The 23,696-nt window shown below is 46.1% G+C and overlaps 1 protein-coding gene across 5 annotated transcripts in view; it reads right to left on the minus strand.

Annotated features, from left to right (window-relative positions):
• Nucleotides 1–21,792, minus strand: part of PDE9A (phosphodiesterase 9A) — a 52,809-nt gene extending 31,017 nt beyond the window's left edge. Inside the window, exons 1-4 of one of the 5 annotated variants that reach the window (XM_061453498.1) lie at nt 21,335–21,792; nt 9,131–9,201; nt 7,269–7,346; nt 6,286–6,329 (exon numbers count right to left, since the gene is read on the minus strand). In XM_061453498.1, coding sequence (XP_061309482.1) covers nt 6,286–6,329; nt 7,269–7,346; nt 9,131–9,201; nt 21,335–21,403 — 262 coding nt within the window. In that variant the 5' untranslated portion in view covers nt 21,404–21,792. Of the gene's footprint in view, nt 1–775; nt 1,343–1,860; nt 1,884–6,285; nt 6,330–7,268; nt 7,347–9,130; nt 9,202–21,334 lie in introns of those variants that run through there. The other 4 variants (XM_061453497.1, XM_061453501.1, XM_061453500.1 and 1 more) reach the window with 4 other exon arrangements.
• Nucleotides 21,793–23,696: the final 1,904 nt, after the last annotated feature.

Consider the following 23,696-nt stretch of genomic DNA (forward strand, 5'->3'; position numbering starts at 1 on the left):
CAGGAACAAAGAAGAAGTATGATAGCAAAGTTTCCCATCTCAGTCTGTCCACACTGTATTCACCATGTGGACAAGGCAAAGCATAAATTATCATTGCAGAGCTGTGAGCTGCTGTTTTAAGATTGCTCCCACTTTTCCCACTAGCTAGTTCAAACTGCACTATGCTGCAGTTGTTCTCATGCCTGCAATGTGGATGTACTCCTAGTTTCTCATGCTGAAGGAGCAGAAACATTGCATGCTGTCATATACACACTGCAGATTACGGAACACCCATTTATACCCTACATAGAAATACATTTATACATCCTAGGTAGAAATACCCTGATGGAATTTCTTTTTGCACTTGTGTAAGGGAGTACAATGTCTCACGAGTGCAAACCCAGGCAAAACACATCAGAAAAAAATGCAACCCAGCATTTACAACCTATTTCTAAATAATAGCTCTTGGTACCTGTTGAAAGGATTTGCAGCTCCTCAGGCATCCGAGGTGTCAGAAATACTCATCAAGAGCATTCACTTTGCTGGTCAAAACAATTTGTCTGTTATCCCTGTAGCTCTAAACTGGAGCAAGCACTCTGTGCTCTGAAAGTCTCTGATCTAATTCCCTCTCTTGTTTTTGTCCTTTCGCTGAGATCCAGCTCCCAGCGGAGTGGTCAGCAAAGCAACTGAAGAGATCAGTTCTTTTCACAGAGACCCGTTTTCAGTTTTCTCACAAAACCCATGTGCTGTAACAAAGCAAATGCTGTGTCCTATTTAAGACAGAAGGAAAGCTTACCGTATGCAGCACCTGGGGTGGTACCTGAGTCTGACAGTGAAAACAAGCACAGAAACCCGTGTCCTCTCACTTCAATGCTGCTCCGCTCTCTGACAGTGGCTGCAGCACTCCGGAGACTGACAAGTTCCCTATAAACACCATTCCAGTAAAAAAAACCCTCTTACTTTCACTCCCTCCCCCTGTCAAAACTCACTTGGAGCACTAGGACATTCTCATCCAGGGAACAGTCAGCTGCAATCTGATGTTTATAGATGTAATAAAAGACTTTCCAAATGAAGATGTATGTTTTTATAACCCTAGGGTGCAGTAAAGATATATGACTAAGAGTGGCAGTTCATCTCATCTTAAAGAGACAAAGATCCATTTCTCTGCCCTGTTCCTTTTCGAGGGGGAGACCTCTGCTAACCCTGATTCTGAAGAAAATGAGATATTGCTCCAGCACCATTTGGTCTTGCTTCTCCAGTCCTTTGCTAAACAGGAGGGCTAGGTGTCCTTTTGCTCCTTTCATTGCCCTGTCTTCTAGGTTTTTTATAACTCTGGCGAGGGCTGATACCCCAGGTGCACAGAGCTACCTTTTCCCTTAGTTGCTGCATTCATTTTGCTGTGATTCCCTCTGCAAAAGGAAACCCTGCTGCACACAGCTGCAACCTGTACACCTTGCTGATGGTCGCCAGCTCCTTCCTGCAGCAACCTAAAAGCCAACACCAACCCTTTTCTCAGCTCATCCTCCACTGGCACCACGAATGTGCAACGTTTGCAGATGCAGGTGTTCAGCAAGTCAGATTTTTGCACAGTACTTGGAGTGGTTCAGAGTACAAACAAATATTAGAACCCCTACTCCAGAAGATGCTGCAATAGAGCAATGTTGGGCAGAGCACAGGTCAGCCCAGGGCTTCCCACAGCCCATTCCCATGCTCGCAGTGGGCACAGGTACTTTGGCTTCTTGCCTGCTGATGCCTACCAAGCTCAGCAGGGAGCTTGTCTGAGGCATCACAGAATAAAGAGCTACCTTGCTATCCCTCTGGCAGCTCCTTTGCCTTCAGGTTTGGGCAGAAAGCAGGGATGGGGGAACACATCAGCAGCACCTTTTCCTGCGACTCCTGCTGTGGCTGGACCTGAGGGCTGGCAGCGAGCACCACCTTCCCTGTCAGATGGGGACCAGGTACACGCTGGGGCAGCTCAGGTTATGTGTGCCTGACACAGATGGCTTATTACCCACTGGCATGCGCACTGCTCGGCAGTGACTCTTTCTCTCCCGTCTTATCTGCTGGGATCACAGCCAGGGAACCACCTCCATCCCCCCACCTTTCCCAGCTCTCCCTGCCGTCCTGCCAGCCTCAATGGGGTGCAGCAGAGAGTGCATGGGATTGTGAAGATGGGCTGGTTTCCCCCCATCTTTTCTGCTGTGGCCAAGCAAGGTTGGGGGGACATTAGTGTCTGCCTTTCCCTGCCAGCATCAGACTGGAGAATTCCTGACACATGGCTCTTTCTCATGTGTGCTTATTCTTCTGGCCCAAGCCCCTGTCTGTATTTCACTTTCTGTGGCTTGTTTGGATGTGGACAGTCAGGGGAATTAAAGAACATCCAGGTGTACAAAAGCCTCAGGAAGGGGCGTGATTCAAGCTCAAGCCAGCATCTATGAATCACGTCATATCAAGCACCAAATTTGCTTGACAGCCCAAGCTAAACTGGGCTCTCTCGTGCAAGTCCCTGTTCAGGTGAGTAATCCTGAAGCAATTGGCCCCATCCTGATGCACGCATCCATGTGGGATGCATGTAAGGAGCAGCAGGTGGGAGTTGTATTTTTCTCTCACAGTCTCTGCCTCTTAATTCTTGCTTAAACTGCAAGCCTGAATGTGCTTAAAAAAGGAGAAGAGAGAGATCCCAGAATAAGAAGATTTAGGCACAGTGACGAGCTTCTGTCACTTTTACCAATAGCAATTTGCACAAGATATTGTGTCTTTAATTCTTTGGGAGAAAAAGCGGACCCTACAGATCTCTGGTTCAGTCACTGGTGGGCTCAGTGGTGGGAAAGGCAGGGCAAGACAATTCAGACATGGGCCTTCTAGCAGGCCGTTACAAGGGTCTTGCTGGAGCTAGGTGTCCCGTCATAAGCCAGTATCCCTTGGGAGAGACCCTGGGCTTTTCTCAGTGCAAACGCTAGATATCCTATTAGCTGAAAAAGCAAATAACTGAATGGCAAGCAAAGTGGGAGGCAAAGATGGTGCCTACAGCTCCAGCATGGCCAAGTGTCTCCAACACATGCTGGCGGGGCTCCCCGGCATGGAGGCTGCTAAGCAAGCAGTGGCAGGTGGTGAGCTCTCTCCACTTGCTGGCTTCCATCCTGACCAGGCATTGTTCTCTTTGGGTTTCCTTGGCCATTTCCCCCCGGGTGTGAGAGGATGCTTGTGTTGAAGGACCCGCAGAACAAACTGGAGACATGCAGATGGAACTGGGGATAAGCTCAGCACATTATGTGCTTTTTCATGTCACACCTCTAGTGAGATGTTTAAGGGCTTGTTCAGCCACCTGTGTGCTTTGCTGCCCTGACTTTGGAGCAGTAGGAAAGCCCCTGTGAATGTTTACCCCGTGTTTAGGAATGCAGTGGATCAGGCTATCCTGAGCTTCACAACAGATCCTTTCTCTGCTCTATTAGAAATGCCACAGACTTCATTTTGACCTCTCAGGAGTGTGCTCCTAGTAGGATTTGTTCATTTAGCTGTCATCTCCAGCAACACCACCAGTTCAGAGTGCTTGAACTCTACTAATTGCAGCCCCACACAGCCATCAGTTTGTGAGTTTTAAGCCTATTCCTCCACAAGGACACAGACCAGAGCCTTTCTAGGAAGGAGAAGATGCCCTTTTGATGAGCTTTGCATTTTAAATGCTCCAGAGAGAAGGAAAGGTTTGTCATTGGGTGTTTGGTGCTCCGCTTGGATAGCCATGCGCCTTCTGGTCTGAGGCCATGGTAGGAAGGACAGCACATGATGCAATGGCCCTGCAGGCCCAGAGCCAGCCCATGGTGATATGGCAATGGATGCTGCATCCAATGGATGCTCGGTGGGATAGTAAGTTTTTTCATTCCAACCCTCTCCCATGACTATGGCCAGGGAATGAAGAGCAGTTTCCTAGCAGGACTCTGGTGGATATCTCTTCTGCTGGATAAAAGCCACTGCTTGTATTTTCCTCTCGAAGGATCATATTTTCCAGTCCCACCTTTTACAGTCTTTGTTCTGCTGAAGCATGCGTCATTCTTTTCTAGCTGCCTGGGAGACTGCTGAAAAGAGGTGCATTACCTCCCACTGCTGTGAAAATTGGGGTGACCCCATTTTTGGCATGTGCTTGGACAAACTGCTTTGAGAAGCAGAGTCACGCAGGCAGAGTTGTTTAAGAAGGGAAGACTGGAACAGAGCTGGGTTTTTTTCTTTTAATGAATAGGAACAATTTCCCACTCTGTTTATTCTTCCCACTCTCAGCAAAACGTCAGGAATGCTTAAGATTAATGACAACCTATGTGAAAGAGAAACAGATACCAAGGAACATTAGTTCCATCACACTCAGTTCAACCTTCCTCCTCTTTCCATAGCAGCGTCTGTCTTATGTTTTGGCAGCCTACCATCAGAATTTTTCTTGCCCTTTTTAGCTAAGACCTTTGGAAATCCTCATTTTATAAAATTCAGGGAGGAAAGAGAGACCTTGCTGACTCAGTGAGCTGCGCTCTGCACAAAGCAGAGCCATGCGCTGTCAGCTGGAGTGAAAAATGAGGGCCCTGGGAGAGTGCGAAAAGTCATACACGGGCTTACAAAAATATACGGTTAGCTTCATGTCAGGGGGAAAAAAGGTACGTGTTCTTGAAAGGCCTTCAGTCAACTTCCCAGCTGGTATAACACAGTGGCATTCCCCAGCAGAGCCTCGCCAGCCCTGTTCACTGGTCTTTCTCTGTGCTGGGGCAAATGGTTATTGGTTACCCATGCCAGACGGTACACAGAGTTATGCTCCAGTTAGACCTCATCTTTTCTGATCTTGTAAAGCAAATAACGTACTCCTGGACCAGAAGAGTGATGCTGTTCCAGCAGACTTTGTTACAACAGGGAAATAGTTTAGGAGACAGCTTCTTTTCTCTTCACAATCGTGTGTCTCTTGGCTTTGACTACCTCCTTCTGGCAGCAATGGCAGTCACTGACATGGGACCTGTTCATGGCTTGTAACAAATCTTACTGTGATAAAGTTCTTCCCTGTTTCCTAAGCTTCTTTGTTGTTTTTGTTCTCCATTCGCCTTTGCTCTCTGCATGTACAAACTCCCCATTGTTGCTTCTCTGCCCACCCCTCATCCTCCTACACTGCCTTGCTGTGCCCTTTTCCTACAGACATTCCTGCCGCAGCTGATGTGAGTGCCTCAGAGAGGGGCTCCAGTTCCCTGTGCCTCCCCATCTGAAAAAAAAACAGTGCTGTGAGACACTGTGTTTTCTCTTGAGTAATACAAGAGCCTAAGCAAGAAGAGGAGATGGGACCTGCAATTAACTTGAGCCAGATGAGGAGATGAGACCAGCAAAACTGCCTTGCTGCTATCGCAAGAGCCTTACCCGTTCCTGCAAACTACTTTTTTCCAGCCCCCAGACTTTCTGGCTCCCTCCTGTTTCTTCTGTGCACTCTGCGTTTACAAGATAATCTTAACCTCTTGCCTTTTGTCTCTCCTGTCTTCCAATTTTACTGCTCCAAACGATGTCTCCTAGCCTACCTCAGTGGCCAGCCTCTGCCTATAGCTCTACTATGTATAGATTAGGGCTCTTGCTCAGGCAAGAGAGAGTGGCAGGAGATGTTGCAGATGCACAGATGAGAGAGATGGCGAGCCAGATGCTCTACAGGAATTGCCACAACGAAATGCTGTGCTCCATCATCTGAGAGCTCCTGGCCTGAGCATAAGACTGACAGGAAAAGAGAAATGGTAGGAGTGCCACTCTTGCCTGTGTTGTGAGCTGGGCAACGTGCTCCAGACGTGTTGTTTCATCCAGGCCCTCCTTAATCTTGTCAGGTGTATTTAAATATTTATTACACTTAGAGCTACCGTGCCTACAGCAGACATTATGCTCTCTCATCAGCAATTTGGAAATACCATGGGGTTCAAATGTTGTGCTCAGCTTCTCAGCATAGCTTTGCTGAAAGATGAACAAGTTTAACAAAATACTGCAGAACAGGCTTTCAAACATTGTCTGTTGTCTGAAAAACCCCACTCTTCCATGTGAGATTTCCCCCAGGACATCAGTGGTGCTGAGTCAGATTGGAGCTAGGCACTGGGAAAGTTTCCCCATCCAACCTCACCCTCAGATATGTTGAAATTTAGGGACATTTTTTTAGCTCTCCTCCAGAACACTGTGATCAAACACTTACTCTGCTGCAGTGACAACCATGACACCATCATCTTTCCTCCTTGTATCATAGCCATGTAATTCCCATGTGCAAATGTTCACAAATTCAGCTTTAGTATACGCAGTTCAAAAGGGTCATTTTACCTGAGAGCTGCCCAGTGGCAACAGGAATCACTTTGTATGGAGACCTGGAAGAGTCAGAGGTTGATATTAGCAACACCCAGAAAGCAGTTTGTATTTCACATCTGTACTCCCAGAGAATCTGAATATATTCCAGGATCTCTTAAAACCTGTCAGTTTAAATATGAAATGGGCACTTTTTATGAGCACATGACCCTCCAATTCACTGCTGAACGAGAGACAGAGATCCTTCTTGTGCTGTACTGTCACGCAATAAATGTGGTAAAAATGCCTGTTCTTTGGCAGGCCTTGTTAGCTTGTGAAACGAGAATGTAAGGAAATTCTTTAGGTCAGGAGGAAACTCTGGTGGTGGGGATCATCTTTTTGCTCTGTGTTCACACACTGTCCTGTGCAGTAGTTCCTTCCCAACTGCTTGGGCCCTGCCACATGGTGTCAGTTAGAGTAGTGCCACTGATAAGTAATGATGAAATATGCAATGAAGTAAATAACATCACAAGGAGTAACTGTGAACAGTCAGAATGAAATTAAAAGTACTGGGATGAATAAGCAACAGGAAGCCAAGCAGAAAGGGATCTGGGGGTGGGAAGGGCCAAAGCCAGCATGGAGGAAACCTAACTTCATCAAAGAGTGAATTCACATTGCAGGTAATATCATGGTTGTGTCCTAGCAGAGCAATAAAAGAGTGGGTGAACAAAGAAGCTGGAAGCTTTGACAACAGACAGGGTGGGATGGGAACAGATGTTCTACATTAAATACTTAAAAGCAGTATTTTTCCCTCAGACAATTACTCCTACTTTAATAGCAAGTAAAAATCTTCAAAGCCAACAGGCATTAGTGTTATAAGCCAGCATTCAACTCTTACTGTCATCTCTCTCCTCCAAGGAGCTGCTCACCTCCTGCTGCACAGAAAAGTCATCTGCAGGCAACCACCACCCCTTCCCTTGGGTTGACCTGAGCTTTGAGGAGCAAGCTGCAGCAAGGCTTACCTCTCCGAGTTTGCAGGCATTGTTGGATCAATGGATACCATGCAGTTGTCTGCTGTCAAAAGGGAGATTGTTGTATTCCTGTAAAGCATGTTTCAAAGAAGTTTATTTGAGTTGGAAATGCTGTCTGAAATTCTATGCATACAGCACACAGCCACCTTCTCTCCTGCAGCACTCCTGGCCTGGTACTGTCTCTGACTCATTCTAGCTGCTGCAGAACGGGTCAAAGCACAAGACAGGGTAGGCTTGATGCTTCACCCACTTCAACTACCAGAGATGTTTCTGGCAAAACGTTAAGTGAGATCATCATTGATCTCAGAGCAGATTTTCCTCCCTGCTAACTCATGGGTTCTGTTGACTCATCAACTATTAATTTCTGTTAAAAAGCTATGCTTTGTGATACATTGACTTGGCAGCTATGTATTGACTCCCACTATACAAATGACTACCGGTGCTATGAATGCCTTGAAATTATTTAGTTACTCTCTTACCAAAACAAATAAAACAAATATCTTGCTGAATATGGGGTGGGTTTTTTACTGTTTTTTCTTTATACCATGCTAGGTGTGATCTCAGAGGCTTAGATGTAAACTTTGGAGGTTTACTTTGGCTCCAGGAGCCTGGTTGAAATGCACAATTCTTTGGAAGTCTTCTGATTAAAGCAAAGTGCCATATATGCAGTTAACGCCCTGATCATGAAGCACTAAAACTGCTGAACAAAGTTTCTTGGGTGATGGAGTGGAAGTAATTGACATCACAGGCAAATGAGACTTATTAACTTCTCTAATATCAAATGGGAGGAAATAGCCAGGATAAACAGCAAAGGGCATTAATTCTGTCGAGCAGCTTATGCAAATTCTCAGTCAATATAGACAATTTTATCTTTCAATCCCCAGAGCTGGAATCATGCAATAAACCCATGATTAAAGGACTTTTTTTACTCTGTGCCTTTTCTGTATTGTAAACCTGTGTGTACAAAGGTAAAGACAATGGCTTATTGCATGCTGGTGTGCATCTGGCCTGTGTTGCTCAAGGTCTCTATGCAGACAGCAGATGCTTCCTTCTAGATGTGACTAAGGGGCTTCCCTCCCCATGCACCACCACCCTGGATAGGTGGTACAGAAGTGGCTGGTACTATACCATGCCTCCCACAATGGTATCTCCTACCACAACACACACCTACACCTGATCCTGGATCTCTCCCAGCACAGAGATTTAAGTTAGATGCTGCTTTCTAGGTTGAAGGTAAGAGAAACAAACCCTACAGGAGATACGTGGACTTTGCAGGACAGTGTAAATTAGGAAATACTTGGTCTGAGCAACGGATTTGGCGATATTTAAATTCTATAAAATGATTCTAATGCGGTAATTCATGCTTGGCTATCCCATACCTGGGATTATATTGTACTGTACCTAAATAGAAAGTTTATCATCTAGTGGCAATGCTTCTCATTGGCTCAAACTTCTCCCTTAAAAAACAGGTTCTAAAGATATGGTTGCATTTCACTCAATATGGGCAAAAATATAGTGCTGAGCTGTAACTGGGAGGTTATAACTCAAGTGCATTCGCAGCGGGGATTCTGCACTTGCTTTTACTTTTTTTAGCTCATATCCCTTCTGTTCTACTCTATTCCACTCTGTTCCCCAGGTGCAGATGGCACTGAGGTGGCTCAGTTCTTGTCCGGGCTTCATGCACTTTTCCAGCTTGTGCTCTCTGGATTGCCTCAATTTCTTCCTCCAGTAGACTGGAATGAGAGGAAAGCCTGAATAGCTGATAAATTAATCATTTGGGGCCTGCCTTTACATTGTGCCCAGAAGTATAGGAACAAGAGTGAAATGAACGTCACAAATGAAGAGAGACCTACCTTGGTAACCCTGTTGCAATGCAGAAGAGATCCATAATATCTTTGGAATTGCAGTATTTACTAAAGATCACCTTCCAAACCGAACAGCAGCGGAGGAAAAAACCATGAAGACAAAGAAAAAAAAGGACAGTTAGTTCCCAGTGAGAAATGATCTCTATTCAGGCATGAACTGGGCTAATTTTAAGACTTATCCTACTATTTCAATTATCTGATTTGACTTGAGAGCTGGAATATTTCTCTACGCCTGTTTAATACCTGTGTCTTTTTTGATAAAGCGAGCAAGCTCTGGAGACCTAATTGCACTGTTCAGAAGTAGAGCAGTAATATATGTGAACTGAGAGCAAAAGTTTTCTCAGAATGCAGTATTGCTGCAGGATTAGAACAACTGCGAATTTAAGGATGTAAGAGCCCAGATTTAGGAAGAAAACAGTCCAAATTTGGGGAGGTCCTTGGATGCTACAAAAGGGCACTGCTTTTTGAGCTACACTGGCTTAAGCTAGCTTTAAACTGACAGAGTCTTTTCCCATTTTCCCCCAGGTTGTGCCAAATTTCCCACTGACTCTCAGGCTGTATCATTCCTGCTGTTAGGTCAGAACTCGGACCTTGAATCTGCCATCTACCCATCTACCCCAGAACATCCCCCTGCCCAGCATATGCCAGGCAGCCCCTATGCCCAGAAGACTGTTCGAGCAGCACGTCTAAGAGTACAACATCCCCATGATCCCATTGTGATACAGCCCTCAATGACATGATCCCTTGCCACAATTTCCACAACACTCCTGCATCCATTAGGACATGCAGGTGATGGTGCTCCCTAGTTGAGAAGCTTTACTGCAGCCAGGGTGGGGGGCTGAAAGCCTCTCTGCTTTTGATTTACTATGGTGGAGGCTTTGATCCTACTGTGGAAATGAAAAGCCTCACTGCAGTCAAATCCAGCTCACCTTTTTGAAGCCAGGGACAACAGCAAATGGTGGGGTTGATTCGTCTGGGGGATGCTGGTATTAATGGGGCATACCCCAAGAAGAAACAGCCACCGACCCTCTGGGTTCAGAATGCAGCAGCTCAGAGGGACTTGTGAAGACCTAATGGCAAAGTTCAGGAGGAACAAGAAAGTGGTATTTTGCAGATGACGTCTGATGCATAGGGAGATCAAGGCCAAAAGTCTCCTCTTTTTGTGAGTGCCTTGCTGGGAACACTATTTTCCATCTCCTCCCAACCACCCATAGCATCCCACATTCTCAGGCACGTTTCTACTGCTGTCCATCAAGGGCACGGGCAGTGTGCGTGGTCACAGATCAGCCTTGAGGCTGCTGACCCAGAAAATGAGGAATGTGCCGCCCAGGATGGCCTTCCAATGGTTTGTTTTCCCTGCCCTGCCTCATGCTGCCAGGAAGAGAGAGGGGCTGTGGGCACCAGGGTTGCAGGCAGTGGGGAATGCTGTCACCCTCCCTGGATCAAGCAGTTCAGACTGGTGAGGACTATGCTAGAAAAATAAGAGGTCATCATCCAATTAAGACTCTTCTGAAAGGTGTAGGTGCCAGGAGTTAACAGCCTGGAGGCTTACTCCAGCAGCCTTGGCCTCCGAGTGCTTTAATTCCTAAACTGTAATAGCACTGCAGTAACACTGTTCCCATGTGCTGTTTCTAAGGTGCCTTTCAGACACCGGGGGAAATCCCTCACATGGAGGTGTTGCATGGTGTCAACCCAGACCTCTGCCGCTGGCAACGAGGAAGCAGTGGGAGAGCCTGCAGGATGCTCTGCCAGTGAGGAACTGGTAATGCCTGCTCACAGCCTGGGACGTGACAAACCTGGAAGTTTCAAGAAAGTAGGTACAACACTGCAGCATCTGGCCAGCAACTATTGTGCCTGGGGTGTGATGCACTGATGCTCAAGACGATGCTGAAGCAAGGCTTCAGACCTCAATTTTCACTGTCAGTGAGGAGCACTCTTACTCTTGCATGAAGCATCAGGGGTTTTGTGGTAGAGAAGAGGATAGTACTGGTCACCTCAAGAGGTGACTGTGACCAATATGTGCATGCACACCCATCTCTCCTGTTTTCCAACCTGGATGAGATTATACCAGGCGATATCTTTACTTCATACAACATCAAGGCACTTGATCGTTGCTATAGTTAGTAACTGCTACCAGGGAACTGAGTGGGATGAATGCCCAGGTGTGTTTTAAAAGCCTATTTTGACCAGTGATCAATTGTTGATTATTAAATACAACAGTAATCAAAGCAATAAAACATAGCAAGTCAAGTTCAGATAGGTCTGAAACCCCACTTCCAGCAGATTACAGCATCCCATTAGAGTGATAGCTGCTAAAATTGTCTGACAGGGTATTGGTGGGTACAACGTCTGGTACATGCAGTAACGAAGCAGAGAAGCAGATGATGTTAATTGCGGCTGAACAGAGGTTAAAGGCGTGTGATGTGCCAGGAGTGCTATTTAAGGTATTGAGGTTTCTTATTCTGGAAATCAATTATTATTGACCAGGACAGATAAGAGAGGAAAAGATTAAAAGAAAAAAAAAAATCAAAAAACATTAAAGGTAAGAAAGCCGGCCTGACTCATAGAAAGCAGCGGGAGCTTTCAGTGCATTAAGGATGGATTTCAATGCTTTTTTTACACCATGTCGTAGTGAAAGTGTGGGAAGCAAAACATGTATATCCTAGATTGTGAGCTATCTCTGTACATGCTTTTTACTTTTCCATACTTGGCATTTTTACTTAAGTTTGCTAAAAGTGGATTTGTGAATTACCCACTGCACTTTGATACTACTCATCTCAGGATGGTTGTCCTCAGTTGCTTGAGGTTTTTGAGATTTTTTGGTTGGTTGGTTGGTTGGTTGGTTGGGTTTTTTTAACCAAAGAGTGCTACTAAAATAGTAAAAGAGTGCTACTAAAGTTTACTTCTGTTTCAGCCTACTGAGCTTTTCTGACAAACTTCCTCCTGTTCTGAAACAAAGGAGCCAGCCTCACACATTTCCCAGCAATATGCAATTGTTCCTGTTCCTGTCTGCACATTTATGTTCCCAATACACTTGATGCCGATTGTGCTGATGGAATATGATTGGAATGTATTTTGGAGAGACAGGAGGGTGGTATTGCATACTATTGACGAGACCAGCACAGTATAGGAATGCTATTTGCCCAAAGTCCATTATCATTGCAGGGACATTAACAGCATGAAGGCGGTAGAGTGACAACTTGGCTTGCAGCCATACTTCCGTCATCTGGGACACATGGTTTCTCCCATGACCAGGGAAGATGGTTGATCTGCAGCTCTGACTGTGGAGAACCCTGTAGGCACTAGCTGCGTAACTGACCATTTTATCCCATCCTGTGAAGATGTACTTCTTGGGCAGACGTCCTGAAGCCACTGCTGTTCAGCCTGGGTCTCCACGATGACACTTTTCTGGTGCTGTTTGTCGGTCTGATCCAGACCCACAGTCAGCACTGAGGGAATTCATCCACCTTCAAACCTGTCTCAAATGTCACTGACCCACAGTCATCATCTTTCTTAGGTCCCTGTTCCTATGCCTGGGTGGCAATCCACTGCTGTGACGTGTCTCATAGCATCTCACTCCCTGTGTTAATGCCTGGCGCTGGAAGATATCACTGCTTAGGATAGGACTGAGACCTTGCTATGGAGCATAACAGAGGCCAAATACAACAGAGGCCAAATACAGGAGACCACAACAGTTTCTACAGCTGTGGTAGTGGGCTAAGATCATACACAGACAGGTTTGTGTCCCCAAAATACATGTCAAAAAGTACATAGTCATGCAAGTCAATACAGCCCAAAAAAGCCAGGGGTGCAGCTCCAGATACCTCCTGCGAGAAAGAGCGGACAAAGGGACTCCAGTATTGCCTGCTGGTACAAGAGCCTCCTGCAAGACTGGTCAACAAAAGACACTGAGTTGCCAGCATCATTTCTGAAAGCAAAGACAGAGCCAAAATGCTGTGTAAACAGAGTCACAGTAGCGATACACTGCAGGGGAAAGAGAAACAGAGGCCTCTGCTTCAGCTTGCAGATTAATGACTAAATGCCATGAAGAAAACCACCCTGTTAATTGCATTTCTTTTGGGTTTGTGCCAGAAGGAAAAGAATGTATTCCTCAAAATTGAGGCAGCATCTGCAAATGATTCGTTTCCTCTATTTGAGAGTTAAGGTTATTTCATATTTCTGTCACTTTTAGCAAATCTTCTACTATGTGTAGAAAAAATGGCAGGAAAACTCATCTTCTCTGAATGCTTATCTTGATTGTCTCAATGAGTCTCCATCAAGACCAAGAAACAGACATTTGATTTAAGTGGGGAATGCTGTCTGTCTGCCTTGGACAGTAATGTGAAGCAAAGGAGGGGAAAAGCAGAATGAATAATAACTGAGGCTTTTTGGAGTGGAAATAATATTTTGATGAAGCACTCATGCATTGGCTGCGAAGGAGGACAGCATGACTCGATGGGGATGCCTGGTTCCTGGCCCTAAGGTTCCTTCTGTGGGACTGGTTTCTTCCCTGAATACAGTTCTGCAGTTTTTGAAACATCTTCCTCTGAAAGAATGGGCCTTTGTCTCTTAATCCATAGTATCCACCTGTGGTGTAGGACAAGGATTTTAAAACCCCTCTCAGAGAGAGTAAGGATTAAGAGCCCTCCCACTCAGAGGAGCAGTTCAATATTAAGGACTGTGATGGAGATATTACTAAGGGACCATGGTGCATATACTCTGCAACATACCAGTTTACAATTAATCACATTATATTTTGTTTTCAGGGTAAAAACGCAGCTTACAAATCCAATTTCTGCTCTGTATTTGATCCTCAGAACAGCTAATCCTCTCTGTAAACTGCAAACCCTGTCCAAAATGTTATCCTGTTCTGATCTGACGTTGTTAACTGTGTTTTCTTCCAAGAATTTAACTTGTGTTTGTTTTTTAGTTTTTTTAGCTCCAGTAAAATTCCTACATAAATAATGCAGAACTATTTTCAAAGCCAGTATTCCCTCAGTTTCCAGTTCTACCTCCTTTTTCAGGTCTCAGACTGCTGTGTTTGACTTCTAGCACTTGGTGATACCTTTCCTTCAGCACAGTGAGCGATGTTCAGAGTCAGGGCTGAAATTGTGGAGTTTGAACAATTTATAATGATATCTTTCACTATTTAAATGGTAATCTTTCACTAGTGAGGTTGGAGGAGAGTGTGTCAGAAAAGAGTCTGATAGAACTCTGATGCATATCTTGCATGGACTGTGGAAATTGTTGCTGCTTTCATAAGGGAAGCTTTCAGGTTGGATTTCTGAGTTGCTAAGGCAGAAAGCTGATGTGAAATTTCTCACTGTGATTTTCCCTATCTCTCCAGTGGTCTTTGTTGTCCATATCAAAATGAAGCAGGATCCAGAACTTTTAGATACCACTCTGCAGGTATCACTGGAAGGAATTAATATTTCTAAACATGCAAGCAAATAGTCCTTCCTCAAAAAACAACAGTAAAGGGCTTACCATAGTTCCCAATATCTAACAGAAGCCTTAACTAAAATCCCATACCTAACCATCTTCCAGGTTTCTCATTCTTTGAATTCAGATACAAGCATAACATGAGACCAACTATATCCAAATTCTGTTTTTTATTTCTTGCCCTAATAAACAGGTGATATTCAGAAAACCACTGCATTTATCTAAGCTGCAAATATTAGGTGGTATTAAAAATACTACAGCAGATTTGCCATCTGTTTGATGAAGTAGGAACTTTAAGAGAAGAACAGAAAGTAAACGTGCGTGTTCGTATACATGTATGGGGAAGAAAAAAATGAGATCCCTCAGCTGAAATCCTGATCAAAAATGAAAGCTCCACTGAGTTCTTCAAACACCATTTCTGTCATAGGATGAGGAGTGTGGTAGATGTTTCACTTCCAGCAGCTGGTGCTCTGCAGTCCTGCTGATTCACACTTACCTTCGGGCAGTGACGTGGCTTGATAACATTTATTTCAACAGGACACCTAAGTGAAATGTACTGCTGTGATTTGTCTGACATAACTTTAACCATCTAGAAATTCGACACCTCATGCATGTCGCTTCACTAGACTCCCTCTTGCCAGCAGAGAAAGAGGACAACTTCCAAAGGGCAAATCAGCCCACATGTCTCTGAAAACCAGTTAAAGATGGAATGAATCATCTTCTGGGATACCACCCGCCTCCCCAGTGTCTACAGGGGAGCCTGCGCGACTAGCATGGAACAGTCATCACTAATTTTCAGATGGCTACAGTTAATGGTTAAGTGAGGTGAATCCTGTTAGTTTCCTAACTGTGTACATTACTGTAAAATAAGAAACAGGAGCCATCAAACAGAGCTGACATATTAGGATCCTGAGGCATAAGTCACAATTCCCATCATTATAACGTACTTGAAGAGAACGCTATGGGAAAACAGATTTTTCTTTTTTCAGGAAAGAAAAAATGGCTATGATACAGTCATAAATGTGACCCCCAGGGTCACTTGCACATCCATGGAGAGGGACAGCATGACAGAGGATGGCTCTTTCACTATGAGCAAGGAAAGATCTCATTACTTTTTAGAGTCATTTGGGCTCATAGAAGAAATGAGGTTACATGAAAGAGAGCCTTGTGCAACCTACTGACTGTACTGAGGGACATAATTGCTAATATTCAGTCTTTCAGTACTAATGGTTAATGGCGGAATGCAACCAGGAACCAGTAAGAACTCAGAGAGTCGGAGCTGCAAGTTTCTTATTTTCTGCATCAGATATAAAAGCATCTCAGTCTTTGACAAATGATGCAAATGTCTATTCTGTGGCTTTTCTTAACATAAAAAGGGCACAGGATTGTTGTTAATGGAGTACTAAGTGCAATTAACCCCTAGCACATTAGTGCATTAACCTTGAAATATTCCATAAACTGGATAATAAGGATGCTTTTGCACCAAACGTCCTCACTGAATGTAAGTGAAGCTAGGCTGCTTGTTTCATAACTACCCACACAATTAATCACAACAGGATTGATAATATAGGACTGTTAGAAGCACAATGTTAGTTAACAGAGTAAGAAAAAGCAGGTATGGTGAGAGGCCAGAGAAAGGCGGATTTGCAGCTGTAGTTCACTAGAAAGGTGCTAGAAACAAAATGGTTTTGTCTAGTCTGTACTAAATCAGAAGAGATGCATATGAGTAGCATAAATCGTTACAGTTGGCTCGTCTGAATCCATAGGTAATGCTAGTACAAGAGTGTTAAACTCACGCATTGTCCTGGGTAATGTGAACATGCACTGTAATAATAGACTGTGTGTGACTTCAGAAAGATAAATGGCAATAAACAAGACTTTCTGAGTGATGAGTACAGAATAACTATAGAGCTATGCTGGATTTACAGAGATGTTCTGGGATTATGGTTTGGCTCCCTAAATGTCCTGAGGATCCCTCGCTGGAAAGATAAGGGGGAGTAGGAGAGAGAGAGGCCTCAAGTCTGACATTTTCTTTCACTTTTTTAAAACCATGGTTTTAAGCCATTTTTACTTTTTAAAGTGTTTATGTGCTGTAATGTAATGGAGCTTCAGGAACCTGAAATGCTTTCATGCTGCTTTACAACAAGAACATCTAGCAGCAGCCTTGAATTCACTGGGGCCAGATGAAATTGGAGAGCCAAGGTTGCCAAAATCACTGGCCAGACTTAGGCTGTGCTACACTGCACACTCCCTCACTCACAAACGTTTGCCAGCACTAAGAAAATGGCCTTGATCCCACAAAAACATACTTATGCTTCATTGCGCTTATGCGTCATTGGCTTGTCCATGCATAGGAAGAACCTGGGAACACCAGCCAGGAAGAGCGACCCCTGGGGGTGTCCGTGTCCCGACTGTGCACCCCTCTGATGGTCGGCGGCTGGAAAAGTGTTGCTCTAAATCCCCAGCCCAAACAGACAGGGAATGAGGTCTATGGGCATTGCAGAGCATCCTTGCCCTGCTGCACCCAAAAATATGTTCATGCCTTGAACTGATTGCCACGCCATTATTTTTTTGCTGTGTTTTGTTTTCACCCTGAATCCAGTTTGATGTGTTAAAAATAGCACGGTGAGCTTCGGAAAAATCTGTTGGGTTTGCTACAGGCTGAGCATTTACACCACAGTTGCTGTTGCTGTTCTAATTAAAAAGAAAAGCTCACATGACAGGAATGATTCCTGCGCGCTGACATTTCAGTGCAATAACCACAGCACCAAAACCCAGTCTTGGCGCTGTTCTGTTCATTGTGCACCTCAGACCAAGAGGAACAACGGTTGTGGAAAAGACAGCATCCTACTCCACAGGTCAGTGCAGCAGACACTCAGAAAGGTTGAACTCAATACATTTCCTTGAGAGAAAAAAAAGTAATTTCTCTGTTTGGCATCCCGAATGACTCAGTAAACCAGCAAAATGACTCCAAAATTCTTCACTTGCTTTCTGAAGAGGAAGCAAATACCACCCTGGGTGATTTCATAGAATCCTTGACAAAGGCAGCGGTCCTTTTCTTTTTTCCAGTTAGTTCAGGCTCTGTGCCCTTCTGATTTTCCATCCCTGTTACAAATATGATGTTGATTAAGACACTGGAAGCAGAAATCCTCTCAAATTAAACATTCATCTCAGAGAAACTTACAACTCTGTCAGCAAAACCACTACCCCGTGACATTTGAAAATAAGAGCCATGAAGCCACCCATCAGGGAATAAGGCCACTGGCTGGTTCAGCTTTGCTACCATTTAAATCTCAAAGGTCAAAAGAAAACGTTTGCCAGTAGTTTCCTCACGGAAAAAAGCTGGGCATGAGCTGGGGAATATTTTCTTGCTGGTGGATTTTTAATTCGAAACATACTCAATAGGAATTTTTCTTAAAAACACAGCCAAAGGGTTAACAACATCATGAAGGAAAATAAAGACTCCAGATCCGGCTTAAGTTTGCCAGAGCAAACCTCACTTCTTTGCTGTCAGGCTGGGGGGTTGGGTGCTTGACCCCATCTAGTGGCATTCCAGGAACAAGGAGAAATCCTTGTCCTCAGTGGTACTGCAAGATCACGGTATCCTATGTGAAACACGGCCACGTGTTTCCCCCAGGTGTGCATTCTCTTTACATAGGCACTGGATAGGAAGCACGTTGTGTTGTAATTTCATTTTTCACTCGGCTCTGAAACAAGTGACCTCTTTGAAGCCGGTTTGCGCAGAGCCCCGGTTTGGCATACAGCTGTAGCACCGTGAAACCTCTGATCTTCCCTCTCCTGCAGCTTCAGCAAGGCTGTTCCCTCCATCTCCTGCTTTGCATTTGCTTCTACCTCCACCAGTTCTGCAGGTGACCTCCCCACAGGAGATCCCGTTCCCTGCCCTTTGGGTGGGACACAGGTACCAGCAGCCCAAATCCCTCCCTTGGTGGACGCAAAAGCCACCCCTTGGGAGATCCTGAGCTCAGGTGCCTGTGGTGGTACCATGGTTGGTGTTTGCTGGGCTGGGTCATCTCACGTCTATCCCAAAGCCCTTGCTGCTTGTCCCTGAGCATGAGAAGATGCTCAGCCACCTGCCCACTGGAGGAGAGCCTGTCCCTGCCGCCAGCTTTGGTGAAGACAATTTTCTACCTGCCCGTAGCTCTGAAAAGTCAGTTTATCAAACTGTGACAAATGACTGGGACACTCTTTGGGCAAAGGCAGGATGGGATGAGGGGAAAGGGTGAGAGCCAAGGAAGTTGTGGAGGTGAGGGCAAGGCTTTCCCAGTGTGATAACAGAGTGATGTCCAACACCGCTGGGCTGGGCTCCCCTCTGCTCCCAGCTTCCGACCACCCTCACACAGGAGGCTGCTGGAGTCCTGGGTGTTCACGGCACTGGCCTTGAAGGTATGGACCTCAGCCCTTCCTCTGGGACATGCTGCCCTTTGCACGGTCCTGTATTCAACCCCTGCTGATGGTGCCTCCTTCATTTCAATGACTCCCCAGAAGGGGTTCCAACCCAGCAAACTCTCCTTCAGTGATCGTACCTCTGCCCTCCCTGCTGTGCCCCTCTGGACCTGCCAGCACACAAACCTACTTAGCTTAATTCATCACTCCTTTTGCAGAACACTTTCAGGGGCTCATCTGCAAAGCTCTGGTTCCCAAGGGAGGCTTCATGAAGCTCTCAGAGCCTGGTTTGCCCCTTCATTTACTCCAGTGCCGAGGCAAAACAACTTCATCTGAAGTCAGTAGCACACCCTGAGGCTACACCAGTAGAAATTGCGATGAGGCTATGGAAGCACAAAATTTCCTGTGAATAATTGCTGTCACAGGTAGCACTGCTGTAGGATGCCCAGTTCTACTGTACAACTCTGAGATATCCAGCAAGACAATTGCAAGCTGGACCTGAGCCCTTTCAAACCCAACAAGTGCTGTTATAATGAAGCTCACACCTCATTACTGGGCTGACGAGTAGCTTAGCATTGATTTAATGAGTTCCCTCTAAGAAGGCTCCAATACTGCATTCCTCGGAAGATTAAGGTTGGATTTTTGTTTTTATTTCTTTCTAATGATGTTGTTACTGAGGAGGCATGGGAATCTGAGATATGCCCTGCTTACCCCTGGGTGAACGCCATTTACACAGCATTTTTACTGCAGGAATCCTTCCAGACATTGCACAGATGGAATTTCACATCTGACAAAAGAAACAGATAACATTCATCGAGCAAAAAACCCTTAATACTGCCTGAGTTTGCCTTTGCTTGCTCATGCGATCGTGCCTCTTCTGTGTTTTTAGTGTCAAAAGCACTCTCAGGAGACTGGTTCTGGGAAATGCTTTTCTGGGCTTTTTTAAGCCAGCGTAGATGACAGACAATGTGCTTTACCAATATTTATAGAAACACTCGCCACCCTTTCAAAATGCTGAAACATTTTCATACTGAACTGTAAAGATGCCAGGGAGCTCCATACAAGCCTTTCTTTGGGGGACTGTCAGGCAACCAACTCATTAAGCCCCAGCAATAGAGAAGCAGTGCCTTCAGCTCAGCAGAGCCAGCATGCTCCTGCCCACTGGTACAGAGGAGCCCACAGCATCAGAGGGATCACTGTCATGTCTAAGCCTCAAGATGGATGAAGAGGAGCAGCCTGCTCTGGGGAACTGGTGCATATCTGGATTCTCCAAGGTCTTGTTCCTGAGGACACGACTTTGGCAGTTGCGGTGGGTCTCCGAGGCACCATAGGCAACGGAGGTGTGCGCGGTGGGACGGGACTGTGAGTACTAGCTCTCCATTTACCTCATTTCTGCTGTCACTCTTGTAGCAAAGGCGAGGGAAGGGAAAGGGTATTTTTGCTCTTTCTTTTTAAAGGAGAAACAAAAGGCAAGGCTGGGTGAAAAGAAATTTAGAGCAGGAAGATGAGAGAGAGATATTTGAATTCTGCGACTCAAAGAGTTTACTTGCTCTTGAGCCTCACAAGCGGCCTTCTATTACAAAAAAAGCACTTGGTTTGTGGCCAAAGCATTGCTGTCAAAAAGAAGAAAGAAGAGACTTGCAAAAATGGAGCGGCATTGTTTCTGTTTAAAAGCAGTGGGCTGTCAGCTCGACAGCGTGCGAGCTCTCCCTCTTAGCTAGAATACATTTCTCTCTGCAGTTTTCCCTGTGCTGTGAACCATGGTTAAGCAAACAGGGCAGGCTAATGGAAGTGAAAGTTTTAATTAATGAAGGTTTATCATCATTTCTGAGCCAAGGTGCAAAGGCAGCAGTGACCCCATCGCACAGCAGCCGGGCATCTGCCTGCTGTCCAGCTTGATGGTAGGAAAACGCCCAAACGCCCATTGCTCAAGCCCCCCACAGCAATATCCACATAACTTGGCGCACTCCGTGCTCCACGCTCCCACTGCTGGGGTGAAAACCTCTCCACAGGCAAAAAACTTTGTAAACGCATCGCAACGCTCCTGCACAGCTGCTAAACCACGGACCTCCAGTGAGAGCTGGCAGTGCCCAGCCCTCCCCTGCTGCCAGCCTCCCCTTCCCCTTTAAATAAACATCTGTGTACAAAGCAGCAGCAGCTCAAGATCCCCCCCACTCCCCCCGCTTCCCCTTAGAAAGAGATTTGAAGCCCACTGAATGCCGTGTGGACGGCGCTGAAGGCAAGCGCGGATCTAACTCGCGTTACAGAAATAGGTCGTGCAGCAAACACAGCCCGCAGCCGCTGCTGCGTCCGGAGATGCTACTTTGTGAAAAACAGCAAAAGTACCTTTTGAATTCTTCCATCAATATCCAAATAAATACACTTGGACCGGTAAGTTGAGGAGGCAGATCCCATCTTGTTACAGTTGGGTTTTCACTGGACTTTTTTCCAGCGACAAACAGGAGAAAATTAGGTTTATCCTACCAAGCCGAGCCACGGCTGCCTGACAGTTTGGTGTCCCCGCTCTTCTGTATCCCACTGTACTCTCATTCTGGGAAGGTCCCTCCTCTAACATGCATGAATTTTGCTGTGCCTCTGTCTCTCTCTGTCACCTCCTTTTAGTTTTGCTTCTCTCCAAATCCAGCTGCCTTGAACAGGGAAAGACACGGGCTCCAGCTGCTGTCTGCGAGTACCCTCTTGATTCCCATAGCAACAACCCCTCTTGGCTTCAGGGCTGAGAGCTGCTGGGCATCCCCATGGTAGCTCTGACCCTGGGGCTGACCAGCTCCTGTTACACACAAAACCAACTGGCACTTATCTCCTGGGTGGGATGGGGGAGGGAAAACCTCCTTCACCAGGGTGGTGAGAGATGTCATTCGGTTTTATGCTGAAATAGGGCTGCAATTACTAATTAGCGCTGACCCTTCTGGTGAGCTGCCCAGACCCTGCAAGCGGTGTGACAGGCTCCCAGCTGTGCCCTGAGCTGGAAGGGTCCTTTCAGTCACCCACTGCAGCCAGGGCATGGACAAGCTCAGCCAAAACTCAGCAGCTTTATTTCCACATTGCTCCTGTCATCATTACAAGGATGGAAAGAAAAAGCGGCAGCTTTTTTCCCCCTGTAAGCCCCAGAATCACGAAGAAAGTGTAAAGCCCATGCTCTTGCCCAACACCATTCATACCACCCCCGGAGAGAAGAAATTTGTAATCTAAGGGAACATGAAGTATCCTGGCAAAGGCATCTCTCACGGGGAGGCACAGCCAAAAACCAGGAGGGAGCAAAGCAGCCGACGGTCGATTCTCTGAGCAGATGCCAAATGCCATCTGCTGCGTGTCTGTGCTGTGCTGCAGTGCCTGCGCCTGTGGGGAGCTGAGGCAGTGGTGGTGGCGGGCGGCACTCTGTCACGGAGTGGAGAGAGCTTTGGAGACAGAGGCTCCTCCACCCTCGCAGGGGAGAGGCTGTCTGGTGGGCTGCAAGCATGCACAGCTTGTCCTGTGAGGCTTAGTTCTTGGGGTTTTCTGAGGCTTCTGATGGAGCATTCCCCAGCCTTTCTTGTGCTGTGGTCTGGGAGAGCTGGGCTCGTGGGAGTGGGGTTGGCGCTGCCTTCTCTTCTCACCCCAAACCTTTGCTGAAGCTTGAGTGAGACACAACTGACTCACAGAGAAGGCCAACATGGCCCTGCAGGCTACTGCATGGTGTGCAGCCTCGGCTGTCTGCTGCAGCACACAGGCAAGGCTCATTCGCCTTGTGAACGGGATTCATAACAGCCAGCAGGGCTGAGAGGGTCCTGGAGCCACTCCAGGAGCCAGAGCCAGGCTGGCCTTTCAGACCAAAGCCGGCAGTACTCCTACTGCCCTCAGAGCCAGCAGCAAGGTGACTACTGGGAGGTGCAAGCCTTTGCTTCACATCCTTCCTCTGCCAGCCTGGAACAGCCACTTGAAGTCTTCCAGGAGAGAGCCATTGCCACTGTAGGGCTATTCAATGGGCTATCTTGTGAGCTATCCTTGAGGATGCCCCCTAAGCTGTGCTATCCTCTATCCTGTATACTGTCCTGGAGGCTACTCCACAGGCTGTCCTGAAGGCTAATTCCTTAGGCTATTCCATATGCTATCTCTTTGACTATTACAAGGTGGGCAGAGCCTTTTCCACTGCAACAACCCTCCCACATCAACTCCACTGCTTCTGTACATTGGTCAGGACTTCTGTGACTGATCATTTCATACCCTGCTCTGCTCAGCATTGCCTTAACCCTGTTGTACAGTTGTTCACTCCTGAGTGAGTTGATTGACCTTGACAAGCACAGCAAATAGCTGAGGAGGATGGCCATGACAACAAAAATGCATCCATTTAGAAAGAAGCAGCAAGAGCACTCACACTGGGAGATGCACATGGGGCATTTGGTCCAAGAGGGGTCTGACAAGGTCACTGGTGCATTGCAGGATTTAACACACATCACTGACGATCAGAATCTCGTGGCAGTGAGCACCCACCTTTTGATTTCTAATTTAAAAACTGACTGGCTTCTCCAGCCAGCAAAGACAGGCTCCAAAATGTCATCCAGATGATGATCCTGTTGCTGCCTCTCCATCATCCTTGTCATACCTGTTGTCCCTATGCTTTTGACTGTTTCTTAAGCTCCAGCACACATCACACGCCCCACCCCCTTAATTGCATTACTATTTAGTTTGTTTGAATTTTTCCCATTGAAGT

Source organism: Pezoporus flaviventris, unplaced genomic scaffold (assembly GCF_033815535.1).
Source record: "Pezoporus flaviventris isolate CSIRO_AGI_PZ_B2104156 unplaced genomic scaffold, CSIRO_AGI_Pfla_v1 ptg000015l, whole genome shotgun sequence".
Classification (NCBI taxonomy): domain Eukaryota; kingdom Metazoa; phylum Chordata; class Aves; order Psittaciformes; family Psittacidae; genus Pezoporus; species Pezoporus flaviventris.